This window comes from Hermetia illucens, chromosome 3, assembly GCF_905115235.1.
Source record: "Hermetia illucens chromosome 3, iHerIll2.2.curated.20191125, whole genome shotgun sequence".
Lineage (NCBI taxonomy): Eukaryota > Metazoa > Arthropoda > Insecta > Diptera > Stratiomyidae > Hermetia > Hermetia illucens.
In genome coordinates this window covers 45,058,669-45,073,999 of record NC_051851.1, presented here as the reverse complement: position 1 = coordinate 45,073,999, position 15,331 = coordinate 45,058,669, and the positions used below count along the sequence as shown (strand labels likewise).

At 37.9% G+C, this 15,331-nt stretch overlaps 1 protein-coding gene across 1 annotated transcript in view; it reads right to left on the bottom strand.

Moving 5' to 3' along the window:
• LOC119651840 (serine protease snake-like) overlaps positions 1-15,025 on the bottom strand; it is a 35,332-nt gene extending 20,307 nt beyond the window's left edge. Inside the window, exons 1-2 of the mRNA XM_038055638.1 lie at positions 14,582-15,025; positions 14,423-14,520 (exon numbers count right to left, since the gene is read on the bottom strand). Coding sequence (XP_037911566.1) covers positions 14,423-14,520; positions 14,582-14,972 — 489 coding nt within the window. The 5' untranslated portion in view covers positions 14,973-15,025. The remainder of the gene's footprint in view (positions 1-14,422; positions 14,521-14,581) is intronic.
• Between the last annotated feature and the right edge of the window lie 306 nt (positions 15,026-15,331).

Below are 15,331 nucleotides of genomic sequence, written 5' to 3'. Positions count from 1 at the left end.
ACTATATGGTACCTAGGTACCTAGGTGGTAACGGTATATTACTATAATTATTCTCTCCTGAAAGTACACTACCGGGAAGAACAGGTCTCAGAAGTGGGAAGAAATGAATTGGCGTTTTGTGCAAACCCTTCAACACGAAGGTGTTGCAAGGGGAATTGGGACCCTCCGAGAGCAGTTGTTACCAATCAAAAAGCGAAAGTTGCTATGCTATCATTTGAACACTTCAAAGCACCTGGCATGGATTGCATTTACCCAGCGATGCTAAAGGAGGGTTAGCACTTAAAGCAACTTCTCAGAAATATTTTTCGAGGATGTCTTACTCTCGGCTACGTGCCTTCCTCTTGGCAGGAGGGGAAGATAGTCTTCATACCAAAGCCTGGGAAAGATGACTATTCAAATCAGAAGAACTTCAGGCAAATCAATTTAACATCATTTTCGTTGAAATGTCTGGAGAGACTGGTTGAGCGTCATATTCGCGAGAAGGCGCTAAGGTCGCACCCACTAAATGAAAACCAAAATGCTTACCAACGTGGAAAGTCCTGTGAATCTGCTCTTCATTCTTTGGTTCCAAAAATAGAAGACGCAATTCTGAAAGGGGAGTACACGTTGGGGGTGTTCATGGATATTGAAGGGACTTCTGACTATGCGCACTTTCAAAAGTTCTGTGATGCCGCTAGAGGGTGGTGTTGACGAAACTCTAATAGAGTGGACCTACTTTATACTAACGCAGAAGTTGGTGTATGCTGAAGTGGGTGTTGATCGCTACCTATCAACAGAAGCGATGAAAGGCTGCCCTCAAGGAGGTGTGATATCGCCACTTCTGTGGAGTATGCTGATCAACTCAGTATTATGCGAACTGCAAAATCTGCCAATACATGTTCAAGCTTATGCGGATGACGTGGCTGTGCTGGCTGTTGGTCGAGATCTCGGAATGGTGGTGTAGAAATGGTGTAGAAATACACAACGCGCCGTTGATTTGGTTGACAGTTGGTGCCTCAGGCATGGACTTTCAGTTAATCCAAATAAAATCACAATGATATTATTTACAAAAAGGAGGAATCTGAATGGTCTTTGCCTTCCAGAGATGAGGGGTACAACTCTTCAACTCTCCGAAGACAAGAAGCTTGTTTGGAAAAAACATGTAGAGGTAAAGATGAAACGAGCTCTCTCAGCTTATGGGCTGTGTAGGCGGATTTTTGCCCCGACATGGGGATTTAGGCCTCAGGTAGTAATGTCGATATATGTTGCTATCATTAGACCTTTGTTCGCTTATGCATCCGTAGTGAGGTAAGTTAAGGTGAAACAGAAGAGTCTTTACCGTAAACTAGTCACACTGCAAAGAACTGTGTATCTGGGTATCACCGGTGCCATGAGCACCACATCCGGCGCAGCTCTGAATGCATTACTCAATTTCCAGCCCTTGGATTTATTTATTATATATTTAGTTATTGGGAAAATTGAATCTAGTTTTCGCAATGCCTTTCGATTCCCAGATCCCCATACATCTGTTTGGTAGAAGATATGCTGTTATCTTGGAACGGAGAGAAAACTGGGACGAACCAGAAGAATGCTTGTCAGGATATACTGATGTCTTCTATACCGATGGCTCAAAGACAGAAAATGCTTCTGGAGCAGGAGCCTACCTTTCGAATAAAAACGAGAAGTGGGCTTTTTCTTTGGGACAATATACAACGGTCTTTCAGGCTGAAGTGTATGCGATCCGAATGGCGGCTACCTGAATGATTGACGAGCGGTTGGAAGGCAGACGTATCGCAATCTGTAGCGTTAGTCAAGCTGCATTGAGGGCGTTGAGTAGTACTTTGATCACTTCAAAAATCGTTCAGGAATATAGAAGCCGATTGAATTCTGTTTCTAGATTCAATATGGTGGATTTACTCTGGGTACCTGGTCATTGTGGTGTAGAGGGAGGTGAAATCTCGGATGCATCAGCAAAAGAGGCTTCAACTTTCCCCATGCGCGGACCGGAACCAGCCCTTGGCGTCTCAGTAGCATTGGATGATGCTGCTATCAAAAACTGGGAACAAGCTTCTCATAATGACATGGAGAAGGTTGCTCCCCATTTGATCCGGTCCGGCATTAAGTTGATGCGGACTTAGGATCCCACAATTCTCAAAAAAATATTTTCAGCTCTGGCCAAGCTCTGGTCAACAAGGCGGATTTGCGCTCAATATAATTCGTAGTCATGTTGTGTTCTGCGAATTATATAAAGGAGCACTAACCATCTGCGAGCCGCTTCGGTCACGCTGCTCCCAGGGCAAAGGTGAGGCAGTGTCTGACGATTTGTCTCTGCCCTGGTAAGAAACCGTAAAGCCGTCATCGCCTGACATTTTTAAAGTACTTTATCTATTTGCCCATTCTGCTTCATTTTTGTTCTCCGATAAATTCTCGGGATAATTCGCCCTTAATTTTGTGTTAAACAGCGTCTTAGTATCTATACCACTATCATAGCATTATTATATTAACTCACTTTATTCACAGTTCCTAGCACTCCAAACTAAATCATTATGGAATAAAATTAATATTTGCGATATTTAAAAAAAACACACATTAAGAACATTGTCCATTTTACTGCCCCATGTTCTATATCATTTTAAATCTTCTTCCTGTTGTTGCTGAGAGCAATTAGATATGGTAGCAGGGACAATGGAACTGAGCTGGATGCAAATTGATTCTTTTGCTGCAGTACAAGATTGCTCTGCTCAAGTTGTCGCCGGAAAGCGATTGGTTATGGGACGGAATCTTTCTCGCCCGCAGAAATGGACAGTTTGGGGGAATAACTGGTGCAGTGCGTTGATTTCAAACTGAGCGGATTTTTTGCAAAATAGGTCCAATGTTGAATGAACTATTTTTAAAAAGACGACATACCAGGAAAATTCCATAAAATTGACCTAAGATTAAGGCGCTTATATTGCGTTGAATATTCGTCATGTTGAGAAACTGAATTATCGTATTCTACCGAGCAATTTTTCCATTCCATCCCATTTAACAGAGATATTTTGATTATGCTGTTTTCATTAAGCTATTTGACGCATTAACTATGTAGAGTCAAAAGGTTTAATTTTCATAAGTATGTTATTTAGTTTATGAAACTTCTGTAAAACTAAGTTACATGTATTGTTGATCTTTACACCCAAAGCAATGTGTTCCATTTTTTAAGTCATGCTACCGCTCCATGGCCAGTTTTTTTTCTGGCAGGAATAACAATAACAAATTAGGCAAAACACTACTATCTGTTGATACACGCTTTTTAGATTTCTAGTATTACGTGGGATCAAATCAAACAAAGATATTTTACTGCTATTTGCGAAAAATGTTTAGTTTCGTAAATTATCTTGTAAAATTTTGGTAATAAAGCAAAATATATCAGTAATGAATTATAAAACACTCACTCTATTGGAGATAACAGCAATGTATATTTTATAAAATTTGCTTTATAATATAATGAACCTGAAGTATTGGAAGTGTTGGCAAACATCAATTGTTGGCAAGATTATCTTGAGTTGACTTTTTCAGCCACTAGGTCACATCTATCGCTTACATAGTAAAATGAAACTGAGCAGCTCCTAAAAAGTGTTTGCATTTTTAGAATAGGCTACAAATGGATTTTACTTTAGATTTTTCAAAACAAAGTTATTTCATCCAAAACGAATGAACAATTATTTATGGCTCATTAAATCAAAGAAGAGAATTTGCTGCTTTTGAAAATCATAAAAATTGTGCATCGCCTCCCTAAGTCGTTTCCTGATCATTCAATGACACAAAAACAAAAATTAACCGTTTCAAACAATGTTGGAAATCTTCCATATAATAAACAAACCCTAGAACTTCAAATAGAAATTTGAAATGAATGAATGACGATAAAGGCAACTAAAGGACGCTATCTCAACTCTACCCTCCTAGCGCAAGTTTTCTATTTTTTCAATTTTTATTTTGGAAAATAGTCGAAAATATCCAACTCGTTTGGTCTACCATTATGTGGATGGACTCAGGACTCCCTTAATTCCTAAACAAAATATTGTAATTTTGCTCTACTTCGCCGGGCTTAGGCCTAAAGTTTGCTAAGTTGTTTTGGTCCTGAATATGATTTATTCTCATGTCGTGTTGATATACATTTATAATAGAATAAATAGCCTCTTGTAACGATGTCGGTTACACGGCTCTCAGGAAAGAGGTAAAACAGCATCTGATTAGTCGTCACTGCATTAGATAGGTTCAGAGAAAAAGGCAAGTTACACTACCTGGTTCAAACATTTTAGGTCCTAATTCCCTTGTAGCTTTATACCCTAATTAACAAGTGGGAACCTAGAAGCTAGGCGTTTTAAGTATGAAAGGTTCTGTTGATTTTTTATGTAAAAATATTTGGATACACCATCCTTCCATTTATACATAGCTCGTAGTGTCCATATATACGTAGAATCAGCCCGATATTCAATTCGATGTGTTACTGACATTTGATCCCTTAAGTAGTAGTAATTTGACGAGAAAGAGGTATTAGTTTCGAAGCACCTTCGTAGTGTTTTTAAGGTTTTCTGTAAAACAAAATCTTATTAAAATCGGTTTGCTACTTGTCTGTTACATGCACTTTTCTCAGAAATGGTTATACGGATTGAGACCAAGTTTGGTGGGAAGGTTGGAACTGTGAACGCCCACGCATGTAGTGAGTTACATCGTTCAATGGGGAACTCCATACATGCAAAAGGAGGGTGTACATTTCTATTCCATCAAATATAGTCATGTGCGGCATCAAATGAAGGGTCTCAATTAGTCCTTTCAATTGCTGTTGTATGCTGCAGTTCTGATATTTAATGCAAAAGAGGGAGGAGCGGGGTCTGGAAAATGGTCGTTTCTTTCACGTACACATTGGGGTTAGAATGTGGTCCTTGCTTTCACGGACACATTCTCAGAACCTACCCAACCGAGAATTTAAAAAAAAACAAAAAGCTGCTACTATATGGTGCCTATGTTTTGAAATATTCTGATGTAATGTATTTATGTACATTACATGGTATAAATGTTGACTGAAATATTTTTATATAAGAAATACACAAACATTTTTACCTTTGTTTTAACTTTTATTGGCATAAGATTTAAATCAGAAATATTGGGTAAAGGTTAAGGGGGTCCTTAAATAATTATAACATCTGAGTATTATTCGCGTTATTTCTAGCGATTAAACTATTTGAAATAATAAAATCTTGTTTTTCCTATTCGCTAGTGTTAATTTATTGGTCTTGCAAGTAACGATATTTCGGAAACCACTTGTCCCCTTCATCAGTGCTAACAAGTTTCTGCCCTGTCTTGTTAGCACTGATCAAGGGAACAAGTGGTTCTTGTTAGCACTGACGAAGGGAACAAGTGGGTTCCGAAATATCGGTATTTACAAGACCAATAAATCAACACTAACGAATAGGGAAAACAAGTTTTTATTATTTCAAATTATAGTACCTCACCCTCAACTGAGAGTTTTGTCAATATGGAGTGTAGAGCGAAGGTATATTATTCCAATAGGGTTAGAATTGATTGGGACCCTTTCTAGTTCATAGGAGAAGCCATGTTTATCGTTCACTTTCATTCTGGCCGCAAAAGTATATCTTGTTTCTATCTTAACTTTTTATTTTTTTATTTTTTTTTTCTGTTTATTTTCTTTTTTTCATTTTATATCTTTAAAATAATCCTAAAATTTCATCCAGCACTAGCGTACTTAATACATTGCTTCTCAGTTTGTCGTAATAAATATTTGTTTCTGTTTAATTTCGTGAATAAGTCGGATAAATGGTTGTGGAGCATGAGGTTTGTAACAGATGGCGTTTGTGCTGCTGTAGCGTCACTGTCTTCCCCCCAGCTGTCGAACGACTAACTGACGGTGTTAACTTTATTTATTGAGGGATTAGAAGGTCAAACTTTACTCTTCGCCATATTTTACTTATCTCTTATATCATAAAGGGAAGAACGTTAACGTGAAAAACTGGGTATAGTTCACGGAAATAATGCTCGAAAAAAACGTTGGTACCGAAACTGGTCTAAGAAATTTCGGACTGGTAATTTTCATATTAAAGATGCTCCCCAGTTTGGACGATCCACTAAGATTGATGATGACAGAATTGTGTCATTGATCAAGCCAAAGCCATGTTATATGACGCGAGACATTGCAGGTACATTAAAAGTCAGTGAAAAAAGGATTCATTTGTACCTTAAAAGGCTTGGATATGCAAGCAAGCTAAATATTTGGATTTCAAACAAATTCAACTGATGGCAAGTATTGAAAACTGCGATATGCTGCTTGAACGTCGAAGAAAAGATACTTTTTAAGGTTTTGTGTAAACACAAAACCTTATTAAAATCGGTTTACTGTCTGTCTGTCCGTCTGTCTGTCTGTCTGTCCGTCACACGCATTTTTCTCGGAGACGGTTATAGCGATTGGCTCCAAATTTGGTAGAAAGGTGGGAACTGTGAACACTCACGCAAATAGTGAGTTACATCCTTTTACGTCGAATTTAAGGGGGGTCCCCATACATGCAAAAGGGGGGTGTAAATTTTTTTTTCATAAAATATAGTCATGTGGGGTATTAAATTAAAGGTCTCGGTTAGTATTTTTCGAAGCCGGTCTTAGCTTTGACATTTGTTGAAAAGGTGGGGAATGCGGGTGGTTGAAAGTGGTCATTTTTTTAACGAACCCATTCTCAGAAAATATCCAACCGAAAAATCCGAAAAAAATCAGGGGGCGGCCACTATATGGTGCCTAGGCTCCGAAATAACCTCCATACCGATATCTGTTAAAATAAAGTTAATAATAGTACATTACTAGAATTTTCAGTAATTGACAGGAAAACCCCCCTTAAGTTCACTCTAGAATCACAAAATTTTGCAGCAATGTAGGTTATAGCATAGAGCATGATCCTGCCAAATTTGGTGAAAATCACACCATCACTAACAAAGTTATACTAGGTCAAAACTGTCGCTTCTCTGCAAATTCAAGACTGTGAATGTAAATATTACTTGAACGTGTAAATTCTCACATAATATATGCATATCTTACGTACTACATGCTAATGGGACAAATGCACACTCAAATCTCTTTATAAAGGAAATACACAAAACCTTTCATACCTGAAGCGCTGAGCTTCCGGTTTCCCGACTTGTTTGAAAGACCTTATGATGAGAAGTGGATAGTCTACAAAAATGTCTAGCGCAGACGATCTTGAATTTGACATGAATATCCCGCCTCAACCTTCACAGACTTCAAAAGCAAAACATCGTCAAAGGAAGGTGTTTATACTGTAAACTTTCACTTATTTTACTCTCTTGAAAACGTCTTGAATGAAGTAATGTTAAACGCAGATGAGGTGGTAAATCAGCACCTTCTTCAGTTTTTCATCAATAAAGTCAGGTTCTTCTCTGATCGATGAATTATGAAGTTCACGAAAAGAGCGAACAAAATTGCGGGCAGTTCAATGTTAGTACACTGTGACAAAAGGGAATTTGCTATTTTGCTGGTTAGGGAAGCGAAAGATGCCATAGAAAGCATTGATTTTAGAGGTTTATACCGGATTACACAGTAACTTGCATATGGTCACAACTCTTTCGATGATACTGTGAAGGACGTTAACGGTAGACTTCTCATCCACGATGGCGAGAAACTGAGGAGATTTCATCCGATAATGCTCTTCCTAATGTCTGAATACAGTGGCTAGTCACCGTTCCTCCAAGGAGAAGAGAAATCATTTAAGCCACCAATGCACTCACATTTAGTAAAGCCGCTAGGCTTGGCGGTCTCCCTGCACAGTTATCTATCGCTGCACTAGCAGCTACTTCCACTCGTATGAAAGTCTTGGAAGTCTGAGACATATCCCAGAGAGTAGAAGAATTGGGTGATCGTTAAGATTCCCAAGAAGGGCACCCGTTGGTTCGAGAAACTTTCCTTTCCTCTTTTTCCAAATCTGCGAAGAGCTCAACATGTATAGATGTAGAATAAGGGAGCATATACATTTTTTTTGTCTGCTAGATACCCAGGTTGGCGGAGATCCTATAGGACCGATATGGTATGGAAGAGAGTACCAATCGTTGCATCCGGTTTACCGAGAGGTTCGGCTCCAATTGTGCCGTCGATTCGTTTGTTTTTATTTCTAGTTAGGAGATACATATCTCTCACTGTAGCTATTTTGTTACGATATCGGTTGATGATTGGGATTTTAGGCTCATTTCAATGTAAGTTTTATGGACCGGTTCTAAAGCACGTATTTTTCAATCAATGTATGTCGACCATGTTTCATGCGATGATGGTAAAGAAATTCAATTAGAATAAGTTGTTCCGGAAATATCGGCTATATTCAATAATAAAAGCTTTACTAACGACAACTTCATTAGTAAAAATTTTAATGAAGAAAATATTTAAAAAGTAATCTAAAAAAATAGTAAATAATTCCCAAGATTCAAGGAATAAAAGACAATATAGTTACTTTAAAAAATTAGGACTTATCTTCTTGCAAATCTGATTTTTATAAATAAAAAATATCAAAAGCGGACACTGAAGAAACAAAAAATGTTATATTGCCATTGAATGTTTTTTTTTCACGCCAAAAAGAATCTGTACATAGAGACAGTAATTTTTTTTGCATTGATTTGGATGTAAGCCTCTTTGATTCTTTTCATTTTGTGAAACATTGTTGCAATGTACATTGTGGTATTAATGTTCATACTGGTAAACGCTGCTAGTTTCCATTCGAAGCCCGTTTTAGGGGACCCACCTCTGCACAGTGGTGTCAAGCTGAACTGAATATACATATGGATGTAAACTTGAAACTTGCCTTACGAATTGTTGCGTCAGTTAAGGTGTTTATGTGAATAAACCGACATTACTATTATTTTCATTTCACTGTGTTTATTTTCTTATAATTAGTCATCGATTTTCGTTGTCACAGTCGTTTTACAAGGTAACTTTCAATTTCTTTCCATATCAACCACTTGAAAAAGCTTCCATTGGTAACCTGTCTGTAGTTTTGATGGTAAATTTTATATCAGGTGATAAATTTACAAATTTGTCCTCAAAGGTTATTTCAGTAGTTTTCCAATCATCTGATACTGAATCAATAGAAGATATATGGAGCTTGACGTATTGGAATCTGCATCATAAACAATCAGTGTATGTTGTTCATTACATTTTTTCCTTGGTTGGTATTCAGGACATCCCAAAATGATTTCATAGATATAAATGCCTTTTTAGGAAATTTTTCCGATGAACACTTACTAAATGTATTCAGTGTGTGAAAAAGTGTTTCCCTTTTTCCATATAATAAATTATTAAATAGTATTCTCAATGAAGCTAAAAATTTTTCCATTTTCAAGGAATTTTCGAATTCCTTGTTTGACGAAATTCAAGTTGTTTGACTGATTCAATTATTTAGTCAAATTCTAGAGTAAGGTGTTTGTACGAATTTACGATATCGACCAATGAAAGTAAATAATACAAAGAAGTTATATCGGATAAATATTATGGATAAAGTAATGCTTTTCACTCTTTTTTGCTATGAAGGTGGGCAGAGCTCTTTGTAGGCCCAATGCATGGAGTTATGCTATGCTGAGCCTGCACTCATGATAAAACACTTTTTTAAATAGGGCGCTATAACATATAGACCGCAGAGTAAAAAAAATGTACGACCCGTTCATCCAACTTATCAGACATAACCTCATTCTCATACCTTGGGAGCATCAGGCTCGCAACTGGTTGCGCAGAATTTATGTTACATAAGCTACTTAAAGGTGATAGTTTCTATGTGAATTTTTGAGAGTTAAACAGAACTTAGTTCGCTACTCGTACTAATCAACGAAATATTTTACTCCTGTCCTTTTTTGAGGAGTTTATTACGTGACGTGACTAAAAGAGTCTTCACCACTTTTAACATAGGCAGATGGAGAATAATTTATTTCTTTTCAAATAGGACTACAAAGTAAAGCAGAACGAACTTCCCAAATTGTGAGGACGGTAGATTTTGATAAGGAGAGGTTACGATAGTGGAGAGCTTATTCTCGACGGCAAGCTCTTCACGATCGGGGTAGCTGACTGATCCCTGGAGGAAATTTACACCGTAACTGCCTCCTCAATTACAAATTTGGTAACATTCCTGTGCATGTGCAGTGAGAGAAACCGAGGGAAGGTACTTCGCAAAACACATCGGGGGGAAAGTCCACCGAGATCACCGAAGGAATCGTGGAAGGCAAAGAGTCCACTGAGGAGGAGAAACTGGTCAACCTAAACCTAGATCTTGTATGGCTCAAGGCGGCCAACGGTATGCAGGGAAGTCTCATGTCGGAGGAGAAGGATGATACTTCGACATTAGAAAAGAACTTCAAATACTAATGGAGTCAATGGCCAGCACTAAGATAGCCCTGGTAAACCTCCACTATGCAAAAGCGGCACCTACAATAATTACAGATAGGGCAACTCACAAATATCGAAAAAACATTAAATGCCTTTAGTAAAAAGTTGATGGTTTTCTAGAAATTGACAATTCAATTGAATTCGTTAAAATAGTTTTCTTGGATCAGATTTTCGAGTGACACTCCAAAAAAAATTCATATCCATTCATTCTTAGGTTTAGATTTTCTATACTAATTAGCCATTTCATTAATCAAATAGCAACATTTGATTAACAATTCGAAACTTTTAATAACAAATCTGTTTCAAAATGAAGTAGTCTAGCTTCCAATCATACCTTGCATACCTTGTTTGCTAGAAATCATCTTAGGAGGGGGAGTGGAGAACACTTTGGCCAGAAATTCATTAGATAACATGCCATGGAGGTGAAACGAGTGACAGAGAGAATCACACTACTCCGAAAGAAGCATGTTGACAACATATGTCAAAAAGTTACAAGGGCTTTGATAACTTGAAGGTTCGTAACGAGGCAGAAATAGATATGCATCCCACTGGATATACACTTCAATAGTACAATACAATGATTACCAATGATTACCAATGGGGCGGTAATCGGGGCAGGGAGAACTGAACAACAGTACAAATTCTGGGATTGACTTCTCTCCAACTGCGCATAAAAATTCAGGCAAAGGAAGGCGATCTTCAAGACATCTGGGAGTATCAGCAAGACAAGGAGCTGTTTAAATGGATGAAAGATTGATATTCTTTCCAGGTAATATCTCGAACTATTGGCGCCAAGGGATAGTATGAAAACAAGGTTTCATTTCGATAAAAAGTTTGAAAGGCCAAATTGGGAGAACGTGGCAGAGGCCTAAGGCTTAAACTAGTAACTGATTATCTGATACACTGAAGGAACCCTAGCAGCAGAGAAAGCGCGCGCCACGTTCATTGGTATAAGGAAGCCTGTCGGTAAAAACGCTAGTATATTCCACGCGGAAACATATACTTTAGATCAACCATCAACCTCGAAAGGCATAATTCCATGGGGCAGAACATTGTTATTTCGACACCCAAGCGCTGTTAAGGTACAGATGATTATCAAACTGGTACAGGAATACCTTTACAAACTTGACAAGGAATAACTTGACAAACAGAGAGGGAGCAAGGATGTCGCTACACTGACCAGAATCGGGCGGCTGAGAGAAGCGTAGTGGGCGAACCTACCAGGGGTGGAACAGTCCAAGATGCTCATTAGGAGATACAAACTCAACAGGCAACTACTGCTCATACTTGGAATACTTGCTGGTCACTGCAGACTAAATTACCACCTGGGGAAGCTTGGAATATCTACGGACACTTTCTGCAGAAAAAAATGACGAAACCTTCGCACATGTTCTGGGATAATTTTTAGGGATGTCGAATTGGTGGACCTCGGCGCAAAACCAGGATGTCTGGAGTTCGTTATTAAGGCAGGCCTAGACCGGATGCCGGTTGTTGCGCCTTTGATGATGATGATGAAGTTGAGGCACCTAGGATAATACTTAGTATCAGATGCAGATGTAAGAGGCACCATCTTCTTCAAGTCCACCCACCTACTGGCCTACGTTGACGATATTGACATTATGGGAAGAACAATCCGAGGTGTACAATCTACCTTTATTCAGATCGAGCAGGCTGCGCGAGATCTCGGACTTGCATATTAATGAAGGCAAGACGAAGTACTTAGTGGCAACGTCAGCGTAAAAAACCAAAGAGGGAAAAACATCGAATCGCACTTCGCACAAACCCGGGTCAACAGGTTGCGGTGGGCGGTCACTCAATTCGTATGGATGAGAATGATCCCACCCGGAAAGTCTATAAGGGCAATATCTATGGTAGAAAAAGAAGACGAGGCAGACCCTGCCTGAGATGGAGCGACGGCGTAGGTGAGGACGCCAGACAGGTTTTATGGATATTGAGTTGGTTGACCAGGGAGTGTTGAAAGCCAGGGAGTTCTTTTTTATGGCAGGTCTAGGTGGGATATTGGTTGTTGGACCGTTGATGATGATGATAGGGGGACTGCGGGCTGACTTATAGCTCGTTAACGTAAATTCGTAATGTTTAAGAAAATTAATACTTTCAAGGTCAAATAACGCAAAACTAGTAACCTCTAGTGGAAATTGATCTAAAGTTCTTTCAAAGCGCTTTAGAAGACCTTCAAAACGAGGAATGATGGAAGTCAGTGGGATAAATAATAACGGAGTTATGATTAAAATAATATAATTACCAGAATTTTGCATTTGAAAATCAATAATCTAATGTTAACTACAGCCCACGCAATAGATTAAACAAATTTGGTATAATTGAAGTGCGTAGTTTCGAAAAAAAAGTATGATTTACCCCGAAAAAATATCTCAAAAAATAAAGATGATAGTGAAATCTCCTGGGTCAATATTTTAGCCAAATAAAGGCCACATTTTTGTACTTTTTTTTGATTTTTGAGATATTATTTTTTATTATTTTTTCGTTTAAAAATAAGAATTTTTGTTTTTGGGTAAATCACACTTTCTTGGAACCTCGGCGCTATATAACTTTTATTTCTTATCCTACCCTAACCCCCACTCTAAATTTTATGTCAATCGGTCTTGACTGAAAGAATTCAGAAGACGCTGAACAACTTTAAAAAAAAACTTAAAATTCTAGCACTTCTAATTTTTAATAGACCCCAGGACATTTATAATGCCGACGAAACAGGTTTTTTCTTTAGAGCATTACCCGACAAAACGCTTGCTCTCAAATGGGATAAGTCTTACGGTGAATAATTGTCCAAAGAAAGGTTAATAAATGTGTTGTGCGGCAATTTATTATAGAAGAAGAAAAAGAAAAACTACTCGTGATTGGTAAAGCTGAACGTCTCAGAACATTTGCCTCAATGGACATCAAGCGGTTGCCAATAATTTGGCATTTTAATAAAATGGTGTGGCGAGTTAATGACTCAGTGGCTAATGGAATTCGACCAAAAAACTAGGCAACGACTTGCAATTACAAAATATACAAATTATTTTTCTTCCAAGCAACACGACATCTGCTTGTCAGCCGTTAGATCAGGGCGTCATTAAAAATTTTGAAGTCCACTATCGAAGCATGCATGTGAACCACATCTTGGCAAGCATTGACACTTCTTCCCCGAAGAAACCAATTAACGTCTTGGAGGCTGTGCATTTCATAGAAGCAGCCTGGTTTAAGGTGCCAGCCAGTAACAATTATAAACTGCTTTAGAAAAGCTTGATTTGACAAAATGATTCCGACGCAAAAGAATTCCACGAAGTTGATAAAGAATTAGCCACTGAGTCCCCATCAACATTCCCAGAGCGTAAGATCGACTGTTCCAGTAGCGAAATCTGCTTAGATGAAAGGATTCCAACACTGAACAGCCTTAAATAGGCTTTTTAACCAATTTCAACCTTAAAGTTTTTTTTGTAAACATGAAAATATTGCCTGCCTGTCCATCAAATACTGTTCTTGGAAGAAAAACAGAAAATGTTACGTCAGTCCATAATTTCCGAGTTTTTTGAAAAATGTAATGTAAATAAAAATTGAATAAATTTTTAGTTTAGGTTATGGATGACACCCTTTTTGGGTGGACAAAAATTGCTCGACGGTCGATCTCCGCCCATGATAGTTTTGACTGTATATACGTATATATATGACACCTTTTTGAAGTAACGTCCTGTTACGTGTGCTATTATAATAAACTGAATACTGTGTATATCACAATAGTAAGAACTTTCGATTTATTTTTTTTACTTAACTTTTATTTGTTAGCACTCTTCCTTTCTTCCCAGCAAAGCAATTTCACTGGCGTAGTATATTCAACCTTCTGACGCCCTTATTTTACTGATTAAATGAAATGTCATAATTATGGGAGGAATGAATTCCTAAAGGTCAATAAAAACTGTTTCTTAAGAAAACAGTAAGCTTGAAAGCATCCAAGATAAATACTCCACTTCCTTATTATTTTTGTGAAAGAGTCAAGGTAGTTCAGCTTACCATATGCGGATATTCTCCTGGTCTAGTTGGTGTCCGGCCTTGTATATTCGGTTCGCTCGTGGTATTATCAAATATCTTGTTCATGTATTCTTCAAACTCTGTAACAATGAAACATTTCGTCACTAAGAACTTGTCACAATTATAGATTTATGATATTACTTTGCTCACTGATACGCATTCCTTTATTATCCTTATTTTTTTTCTCGTCGCCGGAAACTCCATTCAATTTTTCCCGAGTACGATCTGTGTTATCATTTCGCGGTGGCCTATGTGATTCAGGATGTTTATGTTTATGATTCTGACAACAAACAATTTTTTGATATCTTCCACGAAAACAAATGTCACGATGCGATCCCGACCACTGATCCGGAGGACACTCACGTAAAGTTTTACAAGTACCGTCTGTACCCCAAATGGTTCGACAACCGGAAGAAGTATCTTCTTCGGAACTACTATAATCTTCGAAGTGATAGTCGCACTCAGCCAATATAATATTCATTGTTAGAAGTAATGTGGCTACATAAACCAAATTAAAATTTCGCGGTTTCATCTCAAGGTTTGGTTGTAGCTTCGAAGGCGATTTGTTAAAAACTGAAAAGTTTTCCATTTTTGGATGCTCATTTAAAAACATTTCCGAAAGAAATATTTTTATTTGGAGTAATGTGAACTCGGACGTAAACGCAGCTGGCGCCGGCCTTGATCTCCAAGCTTGAAGATTTTGTCTTATCACTTTTTGTTGGTGTAAAAATGTTTTTAGTCATCGAACTATTGTGATGTGTGTGGTTTTTGTCTCATGAATGGGAAACTATTATACTCGTAGATGCAACTGCTTCACGGCACATGACTTCAGATAAGAGTTGACCAATGTTCGATACTTTTGTCCATGCATAGCAAATTTGCATTTTTTAT